Raw genomic sequence first — 26,768 nt, forward strand, 5'->3', positions numbered from 1 at the left:
TTTCAATACTAATAATTTGTGTATTTTTGGATCTTCCACATACATAATCATGTCAGAGTAAATAAAAGTTTGTTTCTTCTTTTTTCATTCTTAGGCCTTTTATTTCTCTCTTCTTATGATTATGGAACATACAATGCTGAATAGAAGTGGCTTGCTCTGGGTCTTAAAGGTAAAGATTATAGCATTAAGGATGACAGTTGCAGTAGTTTTGCATTCATGTTTATACATATATATGTCTATATATATATGCATGTAGATATGCATCCTTTATCAGAAAAGAAAAGAATGCTTATATTTTCATTGTTGTCTTTTTTCATTTATTATTTTTTAATTGAAATACAGTTGATGTACAATATATGTTACAGGTGTACAACATAGTGATTCACAATTTGTTAAGGTTATACTCCATTTATAGTTATTATAAAATACTGGCTATATTCTATTGTACAATATATCCTTGTAGCTTATTTTATACATAATAGTGTGTACCTCTTCATCCCATACCCTTATATTGCCCCTCCCCCTTTCCCTTTCCCCACTGGTGACGACTAGTTTGTTCTTTATATCTGTGAGTCTGTTTTTGTTGTTTTTGCTGTTACATTCACTAGTTTGTTGTATTTTTTAGATTCCAAATATAAGTGATATCATACAGTATTTACCTTTGACTTATTTCACTTAGCATAATACCCTCCAAGTCCATCCATATCATTGCAAATGGCAAAATTTCATTCTTCTTAATGGCTAACTAGTATTCCATTGTATGTATATATACCACATCATCTTTATGCATTCATCTGTTGATGGACACTTAGGTTTGGTTCCATATCTTGGGAATTGTAAATAATGCTGCTATGAAAATTGGGGTGCATGTTATCTTTTCAAATTAGTGTTTTTGTGTTTTTTTGGATATATACCCAGGAGTAAAACTGTTGGGTCATGTGGTAGCTCTATTTTTAGTTTTCTGAGAAACCTCCATACTGCTTTCCACAGTGGCTGCATCAATTTACATCCCCACCAACAGTGTACAAGAGCTCCCTTTTCTCCACATCCTAGCCATTCTGACAGGCATGAGGTGATAGCTGATAGTGACTTTGATTTGCATTTCCCTGATGATTAGTGATGTTGAACATCTTTTCACGTGTCTGTTGGCCATCTATATACCTTCTTTGGGAAAATGTCTATTCAGGTCTTCTGCCCATTTTTAAAATTATTTATTTATTTATTTTGGCTGCACTGGGTCTTCGTTGCTGCACGTGGGCTTTCTCTAGTTACAGCGAGCAGGGGCTATTCTTTGTTGCGGTGCATGGTCTTCTCATTGCCGTGGCTTCTCTTATTGAGGAGCGTGGGCTCTAGGTGTGCGGGCTTCAGTAGTTGTGGTTCACGGGCTCTAGAGCACAGACTCAGTAGTTGTGGTTCACAGGCTTAGTTGCTCCACAGCATGTGGGATCTTCCTGGACCAGGGATTGAACCCGTGTCCCCTGCATTGGCAGGCAGATTCTTAACCACTGCACCACCAGGGAAGTCCCTGCCCATTTTTTAAATTGGGTTGTTTGTTTTTTTGATGTTGAGTTATATGAGCTGCTTGTATATTTTGGAAATTAATCCCTTGTCAGTAGTATCATTTGCAAATATTTTCTCCCAATCTGTAGGTTGTCTTTTTGTTTTGCTTATGGTTTCCTTTGCTGTGCATAAGCTTTTAAGTTTAATTAGGTCCCATTTCTTTATTTTTGCTTTTATTTCCTTTGCTTTAGGAGACAGATCCAAAAAAATATTGCTACAATTTATGTCAGAGTGTTCTCCCTATGATTTCTTCTAGGAGTTTTATGGTCTCCAGTCTTACATTTAGGTCTTTAATACCTCTTGAGTTTATTTTTGTATATGGTGTTAGAGAATATTCTAATTTCATTCTTTTACACGTAGCTGTCCAGTTTTCCTAGCACCACTTATTGAAGAGACTGTTGTATATTCTTGCCTCCTTTGTCATAGATTGACTATAAGTATATGGGTTTATTTCTGGGGTCTCTATTCTTTTCCATTGATCTAGGTATCTGTTTTTGTGCCAGTACCATACTGTTTTGATTATGTATCTTTGTAGCAAAGTCTGAAGTCAGGGAGTGTGATTCCTCCATCTCTGTTCTTCTTTCTCAAGACTGTTTTGCAGTAGTTTGGGGTTCTTATTTATACATATACATGTCTATACATATGCGTGCAGATATCCATTCTTCATCAGAAAAAAATGTTTTTTAAAAAATAGAACTTTTACTCTTTCAACTATTAATGTGATTTACAGAAACTGATTTTTCTTTCTAGAAACCTTTTACATTTTGAAATATAGACACATTCAGAAAAGTGCATAAAATATAAATGTATAGTAAATAAGTGTAAATAGAAAAATGCTTGTAAAAAATGCCCAAGTATAAGAAAAAAACATTGCCCTTAGTAACTGAGAGCCTCTCTGAGTGATACCTTTGAATGTCCCATCCCTATCAGAAGCATACTGACTTATATAGTAAATCACTTCACATGACTTTCTTTATAGTTTTCTCAACTATGTATGCATTTTGAAACAATAAAGTCTAGTTTTAGGGTTATTTTTGTTCTTTTGCTGTTTTGATTTGAACTTTTTATCATTCCATTTTTCCTTTATTTGTATCTATATCCTAGTTCTGTTCTTTTAATGATTATTGTAGCATGCATCCTCAACTGAAAATCTGGCTTAAGCAACCTCTTTACTCCTCCCTTAGAACACTATAATGCAGTTTGCTCCACTCCCAACTTATATGGTATAAGTTATGTAATTTAAATTTCTATATTTTTAAGTTTATTATGAAATAAAAGGTACATATAGCAAAGCACACATAAAAGCACGTACTATTCAGTGATTCATTACCAAGTGAACACCTGTAAAACCACCCACCCAAGAAAGAGAACACAGGCAGCAATCCAGAAACTTCTCTTGTGCTCTATTGCAATCACTAATCCCTTTCTCCTCCTCAAAGGTAAGCAACAGCATGACACGTATGGTAATCTTTCCTTGTTTCTTTTTTCTTTATGATTTTACTACAAAGCATTCATCTTTTAAGTCTACAATTTAATTTTATCTTTTTTGAACTTTATATAAACAGAATCACACTATATTATTTTTTCACATCTGAATCCTTTGGATCTACATTATCTGTTTCATCCATGTTGTTACATAGCTGTAATTAATCATTTCTACTTATTCATGCATATATCCATCATGTTGAATAAATAAACTCATTCTGTTGATTGAATTATTTATGGTTGAAGTAACTGTGAGTAGCACAATGAACATCCTTGTACATGTCTCTGGGTACACATACACACACATTTTTGTGTGATATATATACTGGTCGCCAAGCCCATACATTTCCTCCTATGTTACCTTCTAGAAGTTTTGTGTTATAGTTTTAGGTTCATGAACCATTTTGAGTTAATTTTTGTGAAAAGTGTAAAGTTAGTGTCTAGACTTTTTTTTTTACACATGGTTATCCAGTGTTCCAGCATCATTTGTTAAAAAGACTACCCTTTCTCTATTGAATTGCCTTTGTTCCTTTGTCAAACAATTGACTATATTTATGTGGGTGTAATTCTGGGCTCTCTGTTCTGTTCCATTTGTCTATTTGTCTATTTTTTTTACCAATCCCACAATGTCTTGATAATTGTAGATTTATAGTAAGTCTTGAAGTTGGGTAGTGTCAGTACTCCGATTTTGCTCTCCTTCAGTATTGTGTTGGCTCTTCTGGGTCTTTTGGCTCTCCATATAAACTTTAGAATCAGTTTGTCAATATCCACAAAATAACTTATTGGGGCTTTAACTGGAATTGCATTGAATCTATAGATCAATTTGGGAAGAACTGACATCCCAGTAATAGTGGGTCTTCCCCATCCATGAACATGGAATCTCTCTCCATTTATTCTTTGATTTCTTTCAACAGAGGTTTGTAGTTTTCTTCACATAGATCTTAGATATATTTTATTAGATTTATACCTAAGTATTTCATTTTGGGGGGTGCTAATGTAAATGGTATTTTTAATTTCAAATTCTACTTCTCCATTGTTGGTAAAAGGGAGAGTGATTCACTTTTGCGTATTAATCTTATATCCTGCAAACTTGCTATAATGACTTATTCCAGGAAGTTTTTTTTTTTGTGGTCAATTCTTTCAGTTTGCTACATAGATTATCATATCATCTGCAAACAAATACGGTTTTATTTCTTCCTTCCAAACCTGTATATCTTTTATTTCCTTTTCTTGTCTTATTGTATTAGCTAGGATGAATGTAAATGGTGTTGTGTTTTTAATTTCAAATTTCCATTGTTCTTTTTGGTATATGGGTAAGCAACTCTCTATTTCCTTTGTCAGCCCGGCTAGGGTTTCATCAGTTTTATTGATCTTTTCATACACTCAGTTTTTGGTTTTACTGATTTTCTTTATTGTTATCCTGTTTTCAACTTCATTGATTTCTGCTCTAGTGTTTTTTTTTTTTAATTGGAGTATAATTGCTTTACAATGTTGTGTTAGTTTCTGCTGTACAGTGAAGTGAATCAGCTATATGTATACATATATCCCCTCCCTCTTGGACCTCCCTCCCCACCCCCCATCCCACCCACCTAGGTCATCACGGAGCACCGAACTGAGCTCCCTGTGCTATACAGCAGGTTCCCACTAGCTATCTGTTTTACACATGGTAGTGTAATTATGTCAAACCTAATCTCCCAGTTCATCCCACCCTCCCCTCCCCCCTCCCCGTGTCCACACATCTATTCCCTACATCTGCGTTTCTATTCCTGCCCTGCAAATAGGTTCATTTGTACTATTTTTCTAGATTCTACGTATATGCATTAATATATGATATTTGTTTTATAACAATTATTTATTTTAATTATAAACACAAGATAATGTGGAACCTACAGTATTGAATTATTTACCTTAAAACATTTCTTTTGTGATACCTGTTAATAAATTTGTAAGGAACAAAAAATGCCTTAGTCTACTGAAAAGAGTTTAATCTCAAAGGTAGTATGAAGTAAAACACATAATCAGCAAAATTCTTAGTAACTTGTAGAAATGTACTTTATTTCATGCAAAGCTACATAATTTCCTATATTTTAACAGCTAATCAAATAAACATTTCAAAAAATTCATTACATCGCAATAAATTAAAATACTACAAAGCAATTCCAAGTCCATGAGTTTGTCAAAACCAAACTAAGAGAACATTATGCATAGATAAGGCCAAAGATGCTAACTTACTTATAGGTAGCACTTTGCAGGTTTGTTCAAATACATATTTAGTGAGAATCTGCAGAGAAAAATAGCTACATCTACAACCCATTAGTCAGAAAGGAAAACATCTGCCATTACATACCAGGTAGTAGTAGCTGATTAAAGATAAATTGGCATCATGCACCAAAAATGAACATAATGAACATTTTGAAAATTATGATCAGATGCACATTTGAAAGACTTATCTTCTATTCACCTAATCCACTGAATTAGATAAATAACAAGTACTTTATTAATGCAACACAGAAATTAGGCATTTGGTATACTTTGCTTGGGTACTGGTATATATAAAAAGATACTGAAGAGATGTAGGAGTATTTCAAACTCACACTGGACTACTGAACTTTAGAGTATTGCCCTAAGGAAATAGGTTCTGGGCAGAACTTATTTGAGAAAGATTTTTAAACTACTTAAAAGCAATACTACAATTAGTTACTTACAAATACATTTTATAAAAATTAAATATCAGAAGGTAACAACATCGATATTAGAGCTCTTTTTTCAATGCTATAATTTATAAACATATATATGAGATTACAGTAATTTAAAAGACAGTTCCACATGTTCTCTATCTTCTAAATGAGAAAAATCCTTCAAGTTGTGTTCAAAATATGGACAAAGCAAATCCATTGGATTGCTTTAAAAAAAAAAAAAAAAGTCTCTCCCCTACAATTTGGTGTACTAAGTAGGGAAGATGCTAGCCAGCATTCTTTTGAGAAATACAGCTCTAAGTGATTAGGTTGATAAGATTTATGTCAATAATATCAACTCAAAATGGTGTTGTACAGTCAGATGAACAAATTATGACTTTATTCTCCCTATGTCTGCCGCAGTAAACCATTCTTTCTACCCTTTTGCACTAAGTACAGTAAAAATCTCCTTTTGCAAAATATTGTGAGATCAGGATAATCACAAAAGAAAAGATTTTCACAGGAAAAAAGGTTAATTCTCACCAGGAAGTGTGTTAAAAACCAAAGTCTTTTAGGATATCTATGAGAAGAGGAACATGCCAATATTCTTGCTTTATTAACAAATTTAAAATTGTGATCAACCTCAATGGACAAATCTTTTGAAAGTGAAAATAAAATGTTAGGAAAACCAGGCTGAACATGAAAGGAATTAGGGGTGAGGGTATGTTCCCATTGCAATGGGACTGGGGATGGGGCAGGGCTAGTGGCTGCTCTGATGGTGGAGACGGCTCACAGGACCTGGTCTCCAGGAGTTAGTACAGGGGATAATACTGCCTAGTCTTCCAGGTCTCTGAGCAGGAAAAAAGTCACTGAGTTGGAAAGAAGTACCCCACACAAAGGGAATTCACAATTCAGAAGGCTTCCTGTAACCCTCTCATATTGTTCCAACCTCTCTTTAATGAAAACTTTGACAATGATGTATATTATTTACGAACTCCTTTTCATAAAAAGAGGCCTCAAGGTTCTTAATGTTTTGGGTTTGTTTCCTTGTTTTGTTTTTAACAATTACTGGTTTTGGAAGTCTAATTTTACGCTAAAACATTTACACTGAGAATTCATTTTACTGAAGTGTCCTACTTAGTGGCGAAAAAGACAACACACTGAGCTAGCATCCATCACATTTACATTCAGATGTTGCTTAGTTGTCTAGCAAAATCTGTTTCACTACTTTAAGTGCAATACTGCTATTCAAGTAGTGGGATCTGTAGTAAGAACCTTCTGAGTGCACTGATCATCAAAAACAACTGTACACAAAGAACAAACGGAAAAAAAATCTGTCAGCACATTAGAAGTCATACTATACAGAGAGGCTTCAGATAGGAAGGAAGGTATAAAAGGAATGAAGGGAAGAAGGAAGAAAAGAAATGAAAGATAAAACTCTAAATTCATTTACTTCTCAACATTTAGAATTTAATACAATACAATTCATTGTATTTTGGAGATTCAAGTATGTTAAGATTTTTCAGGGACATGTTTTGCCTCTTAGTGCAAACATATTTATCCCTGTGATTTTTCAGGCATTGCCCACACAAATCACAAGTATAAAACTCACATTACTGAACAGTGTGAATTATAATTATGGAGAGTTTATTTTTCCTTTAAAATAGTAATCAACACAAAAATCAAGAACATTCTCTAAATCTACTAAAGGTATAAAAAAATGAGGTTTGCTATTGTACATCAATGAATCCCTTCATTGATATTCTAAAATATACTTAAAAAACACTCACACTGACTTTCCTATCCACATTTAATTTCATTTGGGCACACAACCAGCATAAATTTAAGAACTGATAATCTAATCAAATAGTAGTGTCCAAAACCAAATCAACTGGCAGCATTTTTTTAAAGAAAGTTTCGATTGTCAAACTCTCTGATCTATTCTTTATAAATGAAAAACCCTTGAATGTTCTGATTTAGCCCTTACCACTCTTGTGAAATGAGGGCCTCTTGCGTGATGAAATTATTCCAAAGCCCCTGCGTTCATTTGGTAAGAGAACAAATTCTAATAATTAGGTTTATTTTAATAATGATTTTTACAAAAGTGCTCTATTGATAATAAGAAATTATTGATGTAGTAACAAAAGTTAATTAGCAACTTATAGATTCATGAAATTAATATATTATTAATTGTTATTTTCTGCAATGGTTATTTTGAACTACTGGCTTAGAATATCCTTACCTAACATTATTTAGAAAAATAATTTAGAAAATTTAACCAGATATCTATTATTATGTAAGAAACACCTCAAAAGGTAATTGCCAGAAGTAATTCTTCAAGAAATGTACTTTGCATGTAGTGTTATGAATTTAGTAGTAACGTTTTGCAGTAGATATCATTATATTTTAATAAGCTTCTCAAAACAGAAAACTTTTGTTCTTATTACAGTTTTTTACAAGGTGGCTTAATGAACAATAACTCATTTCCCCAGCAATGAACTCTTAGTCCTCAGGGGTTAAATCATTACCTTCTAAACACAAATTTACCTAGCTAGGTAACCTTCCTATATGATCATATTTGAAATCCTGTAAGATAAATTCTGCTTAAAAAGTTGAATACTCTGGATCACTTAAACAACCAAAAATTATTTTGGAAATAACTCAAAAGTTATTATAATCATAAAAAATTTAACAATAAAGTAGTACATTCCTTTACTTATTTCTATCAATATATCTTAGGGTATTATAAGTTATAAAAGTAACTGGATCATTTCTTCTCTTTTTCTGCTTCTATTTCTACAATAGCATCTGAGTTTCATGATAAAACCTGATGAGAAACAACATTATAATTAAGGAAAATATTCCAAAATAAACCCAAAGACTGAATAATAAAACAATATTATTTTCAAAGGATTTTGATTAATTATTCCCAAAAGAGCTTTTGCTCTGGGAACTTGTAAGCTTCTCTGTAATAATAAGAAACTGGACCCCTTCCTGGGGTGATCCTTTTCCCATCCACTATTTTCAAATAACAAAACCAGCACAGCTAACAACTTATTCTGTCTTTTTAAACGCCACCATATAAACATCAACTCAATACCCTCACAATAGCTTTGTGAGGTAGATCAGTAGGTAAATAGCAAGAGTCCTCTTCATTTTGAAAATGAAGAAATTGAGGCACTGAATGGTTACATGATTTGCCCAAGGTTTCAATGGTCAATCATGAAATTTCAAACAGTGTTAAATTATCTCTGCTCCTGGCCTACTGCTCTCTAACCATGCTTCACAATAAAAGGCTGTGTGTGTGTGTTCTTAAATAAGCAGTCTATATAATCTTCGATTGAGAGTAAAATCTATCCATTGATATTTTAAAAGGGATCTAATCTCAAAGTTCATAAAAATTTAAGAAAATCAGATAATTAGGATGACACACTATTCTTCTCAGTATCTGCGTAAAACTGTGGCTTTTAAAAAATTTAAATGATAACATTACGAAAAGAGGAAAATAAAACATTTAAATATGATTCAGGGAAAAACTACCCTCAAGAAACATATAATCAAATTTGACTATATAATTCATCTTCAAACTGGGTCACTACTAAAAGTTACGCGGGATAATAGGTGTTAAACTAAGACAGCCATGGGCAAGCTCAAGTACAGTCACCACTGGGGTGAATCCAAGGTATGGATTCTCAGAGTTGCAAATATTTCAGGGACATAACTCTCTGCAAACATGTTGTGCTCAACTATAGTCACTGTGAAATAAAACACTGAGGATTTAAAATATAATACCTAACTTTGGCTTAAACACAAAGTTTAAAAAATTCAATTTTAAATAATAACATGTTTAACCAACAAGTTACTACACATCTCCATTCTCAACTAGTTTTCTGTTTTCTATAAATCATAATTTAACTGTTAGTAATAACAGTAAATGGATTGACTTTTTACCTTTGAATAACCAGATATTGTTTTACAAAAGGAATAAACAGGCACCTTTCAAAAGCAGAGAATTTTGTGGGACTCTTTGGTTATTAAAACCCCCCACTATTTACCATTAATAATTACGATTCTCCTTGAATGGAATAATCAACTCAAATCAATATGCTAAATGACAAAGGTGAACACCTCTCCCTGAAATGAAAATTTTACAAAACAATACCAAAAGCATAAGACAATTTCCAGTTACCACCAAAGACTGAAAGAATACACCACCTGATTATAGTACACATGCTGAAGATACAAACACTATCAGTTGAAGGATAATCTTAATTATACATGCAAAAACCTAACTAATTTGCATACAGTATTGAAAAAAAGCTTTCTACATTCAGTTATGTCTGGTAAGTAAGCCATGTTTTAAGACATGGGTTTTGTAAATATGGTTGTTATTGAGGTGTCCATCTCTTTGAGAAATAAAGGGTCAACATACTCTTTAGAAACAGAAAATATGTAAGTCACAATAATAAAACTGTATAATATTATTCAGTTATAACTATGGCTTCCTTGGACCTTTGAAACAACTTTCCTGAAAAAAATTTATCTGAAACAAACTGAACTACATGTTTTCAACATATACTGATCTTAATCATGAATTAAATCCTTCCACTGTAACTGTACTTCTAAGGCAGACACTTCAAGAATGGTATGTAACAAACCTTATTAGAAAAGATGATACTCTATTCAATGAACAATAAACTATTATTACTAAGATCCCATTAATTTTTAGTGCCTTTTTTATCCTGACACTTTTCACTAAGAGTTCAGTGTAAATTCTAGGGCATACAGATGTTCATAAAGACTGAACTTATGTGTTGATCTTGGTTAGTTATTCCATATATTCTTACAGATTTTAAACATCATCAAATATTCGGCTGCGAGACATTGAGAGGTATCGTCCACCAGGCTGATACCTGAAAGGTGGATAAAGAAATGATCCAAGGCATCAAAAATAAAGAAGGAGAGAAAAACAAGGACACATTAAAAGGAAGTGGCAACATAATTTGTAAGAACTGTAAAATCTATTCAGTAGCTGAAATCAGGGACTTTGCCAAGAATGTTATCCCAAAGGGATTTACCTAATTATAAATCAACCAATGACGGTTTTAGAGCCTATGACATATGACACATATGGCGGGGTGAGAGATGTAAAAAGAAAGGAGTGGGGAGATGTAAAATACATCATGGAACTTAACAGATTTAATAACTAGATTGTTGAATATAAATAGAATATTCTTTTTGCTATTTATAGGCAATACTATAGCAAATATCTTCATGCATATGATGATTTGCTTTTGTTTAATTATTTCTACATAGTATAGTAGCTAAAAGCACAGACTCTGTAGCCAGAGTCCTGGGGTTTAAATGCCTGACTTTGTCATTTACAAGCCGTGTGATCCTGGGTAAGTTACTGAGCCTCTCTGGATGCAAATTCAATTGGACTTACAACCATAAAATACAATTACTGTTGTTAAAGTGCTTAGAATAGTGTGCCACCCAGTTACACCTATGTAAACTATTGCAAAATACGATACATTTCATAAACGGGATTGTCAGAAATAGGCATATAAATTGTTAAGATTCTACCAAATGATTTCAATTCTTTTTTGTTATTTATCATACTAGTAGTAGTTTGCGAAGATACTAATTTCAATCACCACCACTAGATGCTATAATTTTTTAAATACAAAAGCATTAGAAGGTGTTAAAAGGTTTCAAAGGTTGCTTAATATGCTTTTTATTAGTAGTAAAGATGAATACTTTCCTTATGTTTATCTCGTCAAGTCAGAATGTTATTAAAATTTCAGAGGAATGCTGGAGCCAAAATGATAAGCTGGAACTTACCTTCCTGATTCAGATTCAAGAGGATCATCAGTGAATGTTTCTGCATTAAAATCCAAAGGTTCTGCATCTTGGAGGAGTTCTATTCGGTCCCTTTCAGTCCTATTATTAGCCCTGGTATATTTGGATGCTGCTGCAAAAGAAGAAAAAAATGTCCACTTTCTATTGTCTATATGGGTCACAGTCTATGGACTCACGGAGAGAAAAGTCAAGTTTATAAAGGATGTGAATTTTGATTGTAAAGACAATATTAAGAAAAGATAACTATGTAGTTATCTTAAAATTAGATTAAAATGATTGATAGTATGATAGAAAATAACAAGGAAAAGTTCTCCCTTGTATGTAGTCTAAGCTCAGAAGCAGCTATAGTGCAAAGACTCAATATGAATCAGAATTAGTATTTAACTATGGTATCATAACAGTGAAATTGTTCATAATCAAATTAAGCTTCAGCTGGTTGCACACTGAATACAGGGGGTGCTACATCTCACTTCTCGGCTAGGATTTTAAGGTGTAATCAACTCAAACTCTTCAAATAAGGTCTGAGTCTTTTTCCCATGAAGCAATAGTTTAGGGCAGTAATGTCCAACAGAAATAAATTCCAAGCCCCGTATTTACTTTTTACTAGTAGATACATTAAAAAAGTAAAAAGAAATAGGTGAAATTAATCTTAATATATTTAATTTACCTCAGTATATACAAAATATTATCATTTCAATATGGGGCACCAGCTACACTGCAAATGCTCAACAGCCATATGTGGCTAATGGTTACCATCCTGGTCAGCACAGATCTAGAGAACTAATCCCTTCTCTACGTGAATGGGGTTTACTTCATAAACAACCTAAATTTTCACAATGTTATTTTGAGCAGCTCAACAGCTTCAAAAATCTATAATATAGGACTTTTTGAAAATTTAAGGCAAGCCAATTCTCTCATATTTTTGTCATCTTGGACTCTGCCCTTTACCGTTTCTCTCATTCATTCAGCAAATATTGGTTGCCTACCACATGCCAGTTTCTAACTCATCATCCTAAGGCTTTGTGTTTCCTCTTCTCTTAACCATTCTCCATACTCCCAGATCTCTGCATTCTGTTAACTCCAAATCCATGATAAACTTCCAAATCTCTTTGTAGAATCCTCCCTCTATTTTCTAGCTTTAACTGAAACTTTAGTTTTCTCCTATTTCTTCTACACTAAATCTCATCCAAACACATCCTTTCTTCTTTATCTCCAGGGTCATCTCAAGGGTGCTTATTTCATGCCCTCATCATTTTTTTTTTTTTTTAGTTTCTGCTTCACAACAAAATGAATCAGTTATATATACACACATGTTCCCATATCTCCTCCCGCTTGCATCTCCCTACCTCCCACCCCCCCATCCCACCCCTCCAGGCGGTCACAAAGCACCGAGCTGATCTCCCCGTGCCATGCGGCCGCCCCCCACCAGCCATCCACCCCACGCTTGGTAGTGCACATATGTCCATGCCCCTCTCCCGCTTTGTCACAGCCCACCCCTCCCCCTCCCCATATCCTCAAGTCCATTCTCCAGTAAGTCTGTGTCTTTATTCCTGCTCTACCCCTAGGTTCTTCATGACATCTTTTCTTTCCCAAATTCCACATACACGTGTCAGCACACGGTATCTGTCTCTCTCCCTCTGACCTACTTCACTCTGCATGACAGACTCCAGGTCTATCCACCTCACTACAAACAGCTCAATTTCGTTTCCTTTCATGGCTGAGCGATATTCCATTGTATATATGTGCCACATCTTCTTTATCCATTCATCCGATGATGGACACTTACAGTGACACCTAATTCACATAATTATCACTCTGTTGAGATCTTTCTTCCTTTGTATATTTGTTTTGTAGTCTGCAGTGTAGCATTGCAGCTCTATTTACAATAGCCCAGAGATGGAAACAACCTAAGTGTCCATCATCGGATGAATGGATAAAGAAGATGTGGCACATATATACAATGGAATATCACTCAGCCATAAAAAGAAACGAAATTGAGCTATTTGCAATGAGGTGGACAGACCCAGAGTCTGTCATACAGAGTGAAGCAAGCCAGAAAGAGAAAGACAAACACTGCATGCCAACACATATATATGGAATTTAAGAAAAAAAAATGTCATGAAGAACCTAGGGGCAAGACAGGAACAAAGACACAGACCCACTAGAGAAAGGACCTGAGGATATGGGGAGGGGGAAGGGTAAGCTGTGACAAAGCGAGAGAGAGGCATGGACATATACACACCACCAAACGCAAGGTAGACAGCTAGTGGGAAGCAGCCGCACAGCACAGGGAGATCAGCTCGGTGCCCCGCGACCGCCTGGAGGGGTGGGACAGGGAGGGCGGGAGGGAGGGAGACGCAAGAGGGAAGAGACATGGGAACATGTGTACATGTATGGCTGATTCGCTTTTGTTATGGAGCAGAAACCAACACACCATTGTAAAGCAATTATACTCCAATAAAGATGTAAAAAAAAAAAAAAAAAAAGAGTGGAGATCTGTAAAGAACAGACTTGTGGTTGCCGAGGCAGGGAGGGAGGGATGGGTTGGGAGTTTGGGGTTAGCAGATGCAAACTATTATATATAGAATGGATAAACAACAAGGTCCTACTGTGTAGCACAGGGAACTACATTCAATATGCTGTGATAAACCATAATGGAAAAGAATATAAAAAAGAATGTATATACATATATGTATAGCTGGATCACTTTGCTGTACAGCAGAAATTACAACCTTGTAAATCAACCATACTTCAACAAAAAAAACAAACAACTAGTGGATATCTGTGAAAACTGTAAACCAGGGTGACTGAGGATATACTTTCATAAAATAGAATATACTACAGATATGGTTGTCTTTGTTCAATTCTACAAGTCTCCACTGAGCAGGTACCGTATGCCAGGCTTTGGGCTGGGCTCTAGTGATACCACGGTGAGCAAAACCAGGTATGGTCCCTGTTCTTACGGAACTTAACAATCTAGTGAGGGAGATGAACCATGATCAAATAACGACACAAATGTAAAATGGTAACTCTGATGTGTGTTTGAGTGTCACCTGTTAGTAACCACGATGGTGATCTGGCCTAGTCAGAGAGGTCTGGGGAAGGTTTTCTGAGGAAGCTCTGGGGGTGAGATCTGCAAGGTGACCAGGAGCTAATGCGGTGAAGAAGGGCAGGAAGAGCATTTCAGGCAGAGAAACAGCACAGGAGAAGGAATGCTGTTTGCTTGAGGGAGCAGAAGGCAAGGTGTGCTTGGAGCAGAGAGGGCCGGGGGAGCATGGGGAAAGATCCAGCCTCACACGCAGAAGGGCTTTCTGTAAGAATGGAAAGTCACTGTACAGTTTTAAGCAGAGAAGTGATATGATCAGATTTATTGGTATAGAAGAGCATTCTAGTTTCCCTTGGGTGAATGAATAGATTTGAGAGGGAAACAAGAATGAATGCAGAGGGAGCCCTCATCATTTTTTGACTGCATTACTAAAACAGACGCTAAACTGGTTTCTGTCTCACTTCCCTGGAAATCATGCTTTATACAGATGTCAAATTCATCTTCCTAAACCAAAAATCTGAGCATGCTTCTTTCCATATTGAAATCTTATCTTTGGCATAAAATCTAAACTTCTAAGCATGATAATACCTGTTTCCCAACTATCTCTGCAGCCTCGCCTCTCATCAGGCTTTTCATACTTTAGGCTCTAGTCATAGAGAAAGGCCTACATTTCCCCAAAGGTTCTCTCATGTCACTCATTCTTCCTTCTGCCTAAAACCCCTTCACCTGGCTAAGTACTACTTATTCCTAAACAGTACTTCTTTATAACAGAAATCTGTTCCCAATAGAGAATTCTTTTCCGTCCTCTGAGCTGAGTTCTCTCAGCATCAGGCATGCACCCTTACACTCTCTCAGCATCCCTGCATCTCCCCCAAAGACAAACAACCTCTGCCTTCTACTCAGTGCTGGATCCTGGGAATTCGCATTCCCAGAAGCAGATGGCAGGGTCAAGGATGTGGGGAGGTTTCCTAACCCAACCGACTGACCAATGTCTTCTGCCTGATATCAGTCCCTCACTAAATTATAGGCAAACCAAGGATGGAAGTTATCTTCTTTGTCTTCCTGTATTCCTGGGAAAGTACCTGATATATATGGGTCAATCAGTAACTTATTATAAAAATGACTGAACAGCCTGAAAAACATCTAGGTAAACAGAAATCAGTACCTGCCTACAATGTGCCTGGGATAAGTACTATTATTTAGGTAGTGTAATTACAACTAATCACTTGATGTCCCAGATGTCTCCTTCTCCTACCAGAATGTGTATTTGAGTTTCTCCTTCCTCTCATACACTGAGGGATGAAAAAAGTAAAGTCACTGCAGAACCACATTTATAGTTCTCTAAAGGCATTTCTGGATGGGTAACTAATCCTCAGTCTCTATGCAAGCAAGCATAAGAAAAAAATTTCTTAGAAAACTAGACAATAAACTACTTACATCGGTTGGTACTAATATCTGAGAAGTTTGATTCTTTTGGGTCAATATGAACATTTCTGTTTCTAGTGGAATCTTCTCTACTGTGTCCATAACGTTCTTTCCATTCCTAGGAAAGAAAAACAAACGATTATATAACACAAGAACATACAGTCAGAAAATAATTCATCAGTGATAACAGATTTAGATTACATATGCAGAGTAATATAATCTAATTCTTTTTCATAAGGAATTCATCAGATAATCACTATAATTAGCACAGTGCCTTTAGAAATCATAGATAGGGAGAGAGGGGGAAGATGGCGGAAGAGTAAGATGCAGAGATCACCTTCCTCCCCACAGATACATCAGAAATACATCTACATGTGGAACAACTCCTACAGAACACCTACTGAATGCTGGCAGAAGACCTCAGACCTCCCAAAAGGCAAGAAACTCCCCAGCTACCTGGGTAGGGCAAAAGAAAAAAGAATAAACAGAGACAAAAGAATAGGGACGGGACCTGCACCAGTGGGAGGGAGCTGTGAAGGAGGAAAAGTTTCCACACACTAGGAAGCCCCTTCACGGGCGGAGACTGTGTGTGGTGGAGGCAGGGAGCTTCAGGGCCGCGGAGGACAGCACAGCAACAGGGGTGCAGAGGGCAAAGCTGAGAGATTCCCGCACAGAGGATCGGTGCCGACCGGCACTCACCAGCCTGAGCTTGTCTGCTCACCCGCCGGGGCGGGCGGGGCTGGGAGCTGAGGCTCGGGCTTTGGTCGGAGCGCTGGGAGAGGACTGGGGTTGGCGGCGTGAACACAGCCTGCAGCGGGTTAGTGCGCCACAGCTAGCCGGGAGGGAGTCCGGGGAAAAGTCTGGACCTGCCGAAGAGGCAAGAGACTTTTTCTTCCCTCTTTGTTTCCTGGTGCGCGAGGCGAGGGGATTAAGAGCGCTGCTTAAAGGAGCTCCACAGACGGGCACGAGCCGCGGCAAAAAGCGCGGACCCCAGAGACGGGCGTGAGACGCTAAGGCTGCGCTGCCGCCACCAAGAAGCCTGTGTGCGAGCACAGGTCACTCTCCACATCCCCCTTTCGGGGAGCCTGTGCAGGCCGCCACTGCCAGGGTCCCGGGATCCAGGGACAACTTCCCCGGAAGAACGCACGGCGCGCCTCAGGCTGGTGCAACGTCACGCTGGCCTCTGCCGCCGCAGGCTCGACCCGCACTCCGTACCCCACCCTCCCCTCCGGCCTGAGTGAGCCAGAGCCCCCGAGTCAGCGGCTCCTTTAACCCCATCCTGTCTGAGCGAAGAACAGACGCCCTCCAGCTACCTACACGCAGAGGCGGGGCCAAATCCAAAACTGAACCCCGGGAGAGAACAAAGATGAAAAAAGGCCAGCAGCCTCAGGAGCAGCGGATTAAATCTCCACAATCAACCTGATGTACCCTGCATCTGTGGAATACCTGAATAGACAACAAATCATCCCAAATTGAGGAGGTGGACTTTGAGAGCAAGATTTATTTTTTTCCCCTTTTCCTCTTTTTGTGTGTATGTGTATGCTTCCGTGTGAGATTTTGTCTGTATAGCTTTGCTTTCACCACTTGTCCTAGGGTTCTATACGTCCGTTTTTTTTTTACTTTAAAAAAATTGTTTTTCTTAAAAATTTTTTTATTTTCATAACTTTATTTTATTTTACCTTACTTTATTTTCTTTTATCCTCTTTCTTTCTTTCTTTCTTTCTACTTTTTCTCCCTTTTATTCTGAGCCGTGTGGATAAAGGCTCTTGGTGCTGCAGCCAGGTGTCAGTGCTGTGCCTCTGCGGTGGGAGAGCCAACTTCAGGACACTGGTCCACAAGAGACCTCCCAGCTCCATGTAATATCAAACAGCGAAAATCTCCGAGAGATCTCCATCTCAAAACCAACACCCAGCTTCACTCAACGACCAGCAAGCTACAGTGCTGGACATCCTATGCCAAACAACTAGCAAGACAGGAACACAAACCCACCCATTAGCAGAGAGGCTGCCTAAAATCATAAGTCCAGACACCCCAACACACACCACCAGACGTGGACCTGCCCACCAGAAAGACAAGATACAGCCTCATCCACCAGAACACACGCACTAGTCCCCTCCACCAGGAAGCCTACACAACCCACTGAACCAACCTTAGCCACTGGGGACAGACACCAAAAACAACAGTAACTACGAACCTGCAGCCTGCAAAAAGGAGACCCCAAACACAGTAAGATAAGCAGAATGAGAAGACAGAAAAACACACAGCAGGTGAAGGAGCAAGATAAAAATGCACCAGACCTAACGAATGAAGAGGAAATAGGCAGTCTACCTGAAAAAGAATTCAGAATAATGATAGTAAAGATGATCCAAAATCTTGAAAATAGAAGAGAAAATGCAACAAACATTTAACAAGGACCTAGAAGAACTAAAGATGAAACAAGCAACGATGAACAACACAATAAATGAAATTAAAAATACTCTAGATGGGATCAATAGCAGAATAACTGAGGCAGAAGAACGGATAAGTGACCTGGAAGAGAAAATAGTGGAAATAACTACTGCAGAGCAGAATAAAGAAAAAAGAATGAACTGAGGACAGTCTCAGAGACCTCTGGGACAACATTAAATGCACCAACATTCGAATCATAGGGGTTCCAGAAGAAGAAGAGAAAAAGAAAGGGACTGAGAAAATATTTGAAGAGATTATAGTTGAAAACTTCCCTAATATGGGAAAGGAAATAGTTAATCAAGTCCAGGAAGCACAGAGAGTCCCATACAGCGTAAATCCAAGGAGAAACACGCCAAGACACATATTAATCAAATTGTCAAAAGTTAAATACAAAGAAAGCATATTAAAAGCAGCAAGGGAAAAACAACAAATAACACACAAGGGAATCCTCATAAGGTTAACAGCTGATCTTTCAGCAGAAACTGCAAGCCAAAAGGGACTGGCAGGACATATTTAAAGTGATGAAGGAGAAAAACCTACAACCAAGATTACTCTACCCAGCAAGGATCTCATTCAGATTTGATGGAGAAATTAAAACCTTTACAGACAAGCAAAAGCTGAGAGAATTCAGCACCACCAAACCAGCTTTACAACAAAGGCTAAAGGACCTTCTCTAGGCAAGAAACACAAGAGAAGGAAAAGACCTACAATAATAAACCCAAAACAATTAAGAAAATGGGAATAGGAACATACAGATCGATAATTACCTTAAATGTAAATGGATTAAATGCACCCACCAAAAGACACAGACTGGCTGAATGGATACAAAAACAAGACCCATATATATGCTGTCTACAAGAGACCCACTTCAGACCTAGAGACACATGCAGACTAAAAGTGAGGGGATGGAAAAAGATATTCCATGCAAATGGAAACCAAAAGAAAGCTGGAGTAGCAATACTCATATCAGACAAAATAGACTTTAAAATAAAGACTATTAGAAGAGACAAAGAAGGACACTACATAATGATCAAGGGATCGATCCAAGAAGATATAACAATTGTAAGTATTTATGCACCTAACATAGGAGCACCTCAATACATAAGGCAAATACTAACAGCCATAATAGGGGAAATCGACAGTAACACATTCATAGTAGGGGACTTTAACACCCCACTTTCACCCATGGACAGATCATCCAAAATGAAAATAAATAAGGAAACACAAGCTTTAAATGATACATTAAACAAGATGGACGTAATTGATATTTATAGGACATTCCATCCAAAAACAACAGAATACACATTTTTCTCAAGTGCTCATGGAACATTCTCCAGGATAGATCATATCTTGGGTCACAAATCAAGCCTTGGTAAATTTAAGAAAATTGAAATTGTATCAAGTATCTTTTCTGACCACAATGCTATGAGACTAGATATCAATTACAGGAAAAGATCTGTAAAAAATACAAACACATGGAGGCTAAACAATACACTACTTAATAACGAAGTGATCACTGAAGAAATCAAAGAGGAAATCAAAAAACACCCAGAAACAAATGACAATGGAGACACGATGACCCAAAACCTATGGGATGCAGCAAAAGCAGTTCTAAGAGGGAAGTTTATAGCATTACAATCCTACCTTAAGAAACAGGAAACATCTCGAATAAACAACCTAACCTTGCACCTAAAGCAATTAGAGAAAGAAGAACAAAAAAACCCCAAAGTTAGCAGAAGGAAAGAAATCATAAACATCAGATCAGAAATAAATGAAAAAGAAATGAAGGAAAGGATAGCAAAGATTAATAAAACTAAAAGCTGGTTCTGTGAGAAGATAAACAAAATTGATAAACCATTAGCCAGACTCATCAAGAAAAAAAGGGAGAAGACTCAAATCAATAGAATTAGAAATGAAAAAGGAGAAGTAACAACTGACACTGCAGAAATACAAAAGATCATGAGAGATTACTACGAGCAACTATATGCCAATAAAATGGACAACTTGGAAGAAATGGACAAATTCTTAGAAATGCACAACGTGCCAAGACTGAATAAGGAAGAAATAGATAATATGAACAGACCAATCAGAAGCACTGAAATTGAAACTGTGATTAAAAATCTTCCAACGAACAAAACCCTAGGACCAGATGGCTTCCCAGGCGAATTCTATCAAACATTTAGAAAAGAGCTAACACCTATCCTTCTCAAATTCTTCCAAAATATAGCAGAGGGAGGAACAGTGCCAAACTCATTCTACGCGGCCACCATCACCCTGATACCAAAACCAGACAAGGATGTCACAAAGAAAGAAAACTACAGGCCAATATCACTGATGAACATAGATGCAAAAATCCTCAACAAAATACTAGCAAACAGAATACAACAGCACATTGAAAGGATCACACACCATGATCAAGTGGGGTTTATTCCAGGAATGCAAGGATTCTTCAATATACGCAAATCAATCAAAGTGATACACCATATAAACAAATTGAAGGAGAAAAACCATATGGTCATCTCAATAGATGCAGAGAAAGCTTTCGACAAAATTCAACACCCATTTATGATAAAAACCCTCCAGAAAGTAGGCATAGAGGGAAGTTTCCTCAACATAATAAAGGCGATATATGACAATCCCACAGCCAACATCGTCCTCAATGGTAAAAAACTGAAAGCATTTCCACTAAGATCAGGAACAAAACAAGGTTGCCCACTCTCACCACTCTTATTCAACATAGTTTTGGAAGTCCTAGCCACAGCAAGCAGAGAAGAAAAGGAAATAAAAGGAATCCAAATCGGAAGAGAAGAAGTAAAGCTGTCACTGTTTGCAGATGACATAATACTATACATAGAGAATCCTAAAGATGCTACCAGAAAACTACTAGAGCTAATCAATGAATTTGGTAAAGTAGCAAGATACAAAATTAATGCACAGAAATCTCTGGCATTCCTATACACTAATGATGAAAAATCTGAAAGTGAAATCAAGAAAACACTCCCATTTACCATTGCAACGAAAAGAATAAAATATCTAGGAATAAACCTACCTAAAGAGACAAAAGACCTGTATGCAGAAAATTATAAGACACTGATGAAAGAAATTAAAGATGATACAAATAGATGGAGAGATATACCATGTTCTTGGATTGGAAGAATCAACATTGTGAAGATGACTCTACTACCCAACGCAATCTACAGATTCAATGCAATCCCTATCACACTACCACTGGCATTTTTCACAGAACTAGAACAAAAAATTTCACAATTTGTATGGAAACACAAAAGACCCTGAATAGCCAAAGCAATCTTGAGAACGAAAAACGGGGCTGGAGGAATCAGGCTCCCTGACTTCAGACTATACTACAGTAGTCAAGACAGTATGGTACTGGCACAAAAACAGAAATATAGATCAATGAAACAGGATAGAAATCCCAGAGATAAACCCACGCACATATGGTCACCTTATCTTTGATAAAGGAGGCAGGAATGTACAGTGGAGAAAGGACAGCTTCTTCAATAAGTGGTGCTGGGAAAACTGGACAGGTACATGTAAAAGTAGGAGATTAGATCACTCCCTAACACCATACACAAAAATAAGCTCAAAATGGATTAAAGACCTAAATGTAAGGCCAGAAACTATCAAAATCTTAGAGGAAAACATAGGCAGAACACTCTATGACATAAATCACAGCAAGATCCTTTTTGACCCACCTCCTAGAGAAATGGAAATAAAAACAAAAATAAACAAATGGGACCTAATGAAACTGCAAAGCTTTTGCACGGCAAAGGAAACCACAAACAAGACCAAAAGACAACCCTCAGAATGGGAGAAAATATTTGCAAATGAAGCAACTGACAAAGGATTAATCTCCAAAATTTACAAGCAGCTCATGCAGCTCAATAACAAAAAAACAAACAACCCAATCCAAAAATGGGCAGAAGACCTAAATAGACATTTCTCCAAAGAAGATATACAGACTGCCAACAAACACATGAAAGAATGCTCAACATCATTAATCATTAGAGAAATGCAAATCAAAACTATAATGAGATATCATTTCACACCAGTCAGAATGGCCATCATCAAAAAATCTAGAAACAATAAATGCTGGAGAGAGTGTGGAGAAAAGGGAACACTCTTGCACTGCTGGTGGGAATGTGAATTGGTACAGCCACTATGGAGAACAGTATGGAGGTTCCTTAAAAAACTACACATAGAACTACCATATGACCCAGCAATCCCACTACTGGGCATATACCCTGAGAAAACCATAATTCAAAAAGTCATGTACCAAAATGTTCATTGCAGCTCTATTTACAATAGCCAGGAGATGGAAGCAACCTAAGTGTCCATCATCGGATGAATGGATAAAGAAGATGTGGCACATATATACAATGGAATATTACTCAGCCATAAAAAGAAATGAAATTGAGCTATTTGTAATGAGGTGGATGGACCTAGAGTCTGTCATACAGAGTGAAGTAAGTCAGAAAGAGCAAGACAAATACTGTATGCTAACACATATATATTGAATCTAAGGAAAAAAAATGTCATGAAGAACCTAGGGGTAAGACAGGAATAAAGACACAGACCTACTAGAGAATGGACTTGAGGATATGGGGAGGGGGAAGGGTAAGCTGTGACAAAGTGAGAGAGTGGCATGGACATATATACACTACCAAACGTAAAATAGCTAGCAAGTGGGAAGCAGCCGCATAGCACAGGGAGATCAGCTGGGTGCTTTGTGACTGCCTGGAGGGGTGGGATAGGGAGGGTGGGAGGGAGGGAGACGCAAGAGGGAAGAGATATGGGAACATATGTATATGTATAACTGATTCACTTTGTTATAAAGCAGAAACTAACACACCATTGTAAAGCAATTATAATCCAATAAAGATGTAAAAAAAAAAAAGGAAAGTATAGATAACTACTTTTCTTATCTCTAAATGCTTTTAATAGTTGCCAAACTTAACTTGAATGAAGGTATTTATAGACATTTTTGCTATGATTCTTTTAAGTTATTGAATTCTATCTGAAATATCCAAATAATTTTACAACTACAATAAGGTTACCTTGACCATGTAAGAGTTATGATAACTCATAGTAATTGATGAGATGTTAATAAAATTTTCTCTCACCCAAATAAAGTACAAATCATAGAGACCTGAAAAGTCATTTCTAATAGTAAAATTAGAGTTGTATACAAACATAATTAGGTAATGACTCATGTGGCATTGTGTCTTAACTGCACTAAAACCTTATTAACTGGGATTCCACTCATTAAATTCGTAGAATTGAAAGGAACTTTAGAGGTCCTAATTAAGCCTCCCATGCAGTGCAGGGTTTCATTTTAAAATAACCATGCCAGATACCATTTGGCCCTCTTACTAGAAGACATGGAAATTTCTATGTGTGATGATCTCACTGCAATTTTGGTAAACTGTGGAAGTTTTCACAAAAAGGTGAACTCTATTTCCAGTCACTTCTGCTCTTTTGTTCTAGTTATGCCTTCTGAAATAAAGACCAAGTCTCCCTTTACATAACATACACTAAAATACACGAAGACAACTATCATGTCTCCTGAGTCTTCACTTCTCTGGTAATGGACACACTCAGATGTTGAAAACCTGTGGTAACTGTGACTAGATTTTTCTCAGTTTTTGCCTTTTCAATTCTCTAGGAAGTTAGTTTGCCTCAGGAAACGAAGGACTAAGGAAAAATTAAAGAGGAATAAAATTAATGTCATATTACAAAAAAAGCATAATTTTCAAGCAATCAAAATCACTTTAATAGCAAGATTGCATGAATTTATTCACTTATCCAATAAATATTTACTAAGCACCTACTCTAGGCAAGAAACTGCTAGATGTTGGACATGAAGTAATTTATTACTAATGACTTTTTAGAACAGGTCTGACAGGATACCTACATGTACATCTGAAACTATTAAAACTGCTTTTCTGTAAAAGTATATCCTGTGTCTTTTTCCCACTGTTTTTAGCCAATTATTCTAAATCAATAAGATTCTTATGATATTTCACATTAATCTTTAGGTTACAGAAATTTAATAAGTACGGTACTTACTCTTCGTCGACTTTCACCTTCTTCTTGCCGTTGCCTTTTTCTCTTCTCTAGAGACAGAAAAGTGGTCTCAAATTTGGTATAACATGGTTTAATTAGATGTAGAGTAACTGAAGTAAAGGTATCAGGCTATGACCAATTTCCTTTAAATTACTACAAAGTCAAAGGTAATAGGTTATTGTTGGAAAGAACCCGAGAGTTCACCTAACTCCACAGAGAATACTTTCTCTACTCTTGTTGGAGATGGCCCTTTAGGCTCTGCCTAAATAGCTTTAGTGGGGAAGAACTTCTTCCCCATGGTGACTTGAAACTTGTTTCTCTGCAACTTCTCTTTTTCTTTATGTCTTGTCTTCTAAATTAAGTTCATACTTCTTTCTGCATAAGAGTCTTTTCCATTACTCTCTTCTGGCTATATACTCAGTGGTTCTTTTCCATAAGATATGCCCTACAGACTCATTCTGGCTGTCCTAGATTCCTTCTGACTTATCAGTCTTACTCTTGAAAATATTACCCAGGACTGGATATGATACTCCAGATGAAGTCTAATTAATGCAAAAAGCAGCAGAACTATTACATTAACTAGATACCACCTTCCTATGAGAGCATGTGAAGGCTACGCTGGCCTATTTTAGAGCCACAGTACATTTTGGCTTACATTTAAATAAGATCACACAAAAACCCCAGACCCAAGTAGGGAGAATGTCTAAGAACCCATGTCCCAAAACTCAAGTTTTGTTTTTCTTTTTCCCCTTATTCTACCATCATTTGAACATCAGGAAATTTGATACACTCAGTTTTGAGATTAGATTCTAACAGAGTGCCATGTATTCTAACAGGTTGTTAATGATTACCACATTCTAAAAACCAGCCTTGGCTTGAATGATTTCCTATGCAGCATTAAACTAATGATGATTCTTTACCTTGTTTTTAATGATGATTCTTTAAATTAATGAGTTTTCTAACTGTATTTAACTTGGCAAATCTATTTCAAAGCAAACAGGAAAATGACTCCAACACCAAACAAGGGCGTTATTTAGTTGCAGACATATTAATTATTAAATCCTCTGCAGAATTTCTTAAAGACAGATGAAACAATCATTTATGTTTTTGAATTATTTTTGCTATGAAAGTTTTCTGTAGAATTTTAGCTAAAACATATTAATTTGTAATTTCTTAAGATAGATTAAAAATTTCAAATCATACAAACATTAATTTTGTATTCTCAGTCTTAGCACTTTCCCTTCATTCATTTTAAAAGACAAATCTTACCTCGTCTGATTAATTCTTTTCCTTCATCAACTAAGTCTGATGTCATATCATTATCTCCCATGAACTGCTGGAAACCAAGTAGATTCAAACAACGAGTTCCCAAGCTAATAAAAATCGATTTTCAAAAAGATAAGCATTATTTCACACTGTAAACGTTTAGATAAGTTAATTGTTCTTTAGTATCTGCACCCCACAGAAGCCTATGGTTTATTACTAGTTATCATGTCAAGTTACCTAGAGCTACATTTGTCTTTAAGAAGTACTTATTTCCCTTTCTTAGAAGCTTATATGCCCAGTACTCCACTGACTAGGGTATGCACCAAAGCCATATTTCTTACAGACACAAATTAAGTTAGGCCATTAGCATACCTTCAGAAGATTACTATAGCAGGATGCTAAACAATGGCTATAATACAAAAGCAATTTATTCTTTTCTTATATTCAAACAGCAATATTAATACTGAAAATACACATACACAACCAGTATTTACAAGTGCAGAATATTCTGGCTTAGAAAGTCTTAGTTATGCAAATTGATTTTCATGTTTTTTTTATCCTGAGAACTACTCAATTCTATTTAAATAGGTGTTACTAGAAACTCAGAATTCATTACTATAGCTTATCTGGGGGTTATCATTTTATATCTTATTTACTATTTACTTTAAACCTCACTGTTGTACAGGACAGAAATACTCTGAAAATATGGCACGCAAGGAAGGAAGGATTAATATTTGTTAAACTCCTATTATGCATCAGACAATTTACAGATATTCTTATTTCATTCTTATTATAATTCTAAGAGATAAATAACACTTTACAGATAAGGAAACAGAGGTACAAGGGGTTAAAAACCTTGCTGAAGATCAACTAATAAATTTTAGGCCTGAGGATTTAAATCCAAGACAAAACAAAGA

At 36.5% G+C, this 26,768-nt stretch overlaps 1 protein-coding gene across 3 annotated transcripts in view; it reads right to left on the bottom strand.

Annotated features, from left to right (window-relative positions):
- Positions 1–7,836: 7,836 nt before the first annotated feature.
- Positions 7,837–26,768, bottom strand: part of LMBRD2 (LMBR1 domain containing 2) — a 52,980-nt gene continuing 34,048 nt past the window's right edge. The window contains exons 14-18 of one of the 3 annotated variants that reach the window (XM_029218096.1): positions 25,855–25,958; positions 24,589–24,635; positions 16,066–16,171; positions 11,565–11,691; positions 7,837–10,633 (exon numbers count right to left, since the gene is read on the bottom strand). In XM_029218096.1, coding sequence (XP_029073929.1) covers positions 10,573–10,633; positions 11,565–11,691; positions 16,066–16,171; positions 24,589–24,635; positions 25,855–25,958 — 445 coding nt within the window. In that variant the 3' untranslated portion in view covers positions 7,837–10,572. Of the gene's footprint in view, positions 10,634–11,564; positions 11,695–16,065; positions 16,172–24,588; positions 24,636–25,854; positions 25,959–26,768 lie in introns of all 3 variants that reach the window. The other 2 variants (XM_029218097.1, XM_029218094.1) reach the window with 2 other exon arrangements.

This window comes from Monodon monoceros, unplaced genomic scaffold (genome assembly GCF_005190385.1).
Source record: "Monodon monoceros isolate NGI ecotype Baffin Bay Population unplaced genomic scaffold, NGI_Narwhal_1 Super_Scaffold_12, whole genome shotgun sequence".
Classification (NCBI taxonomy): Eukaryota; Metazoa; Chordata; class Mammalia; order Artiodactyla; family Monodontidae; genus Monodon; species Monodon monoceros.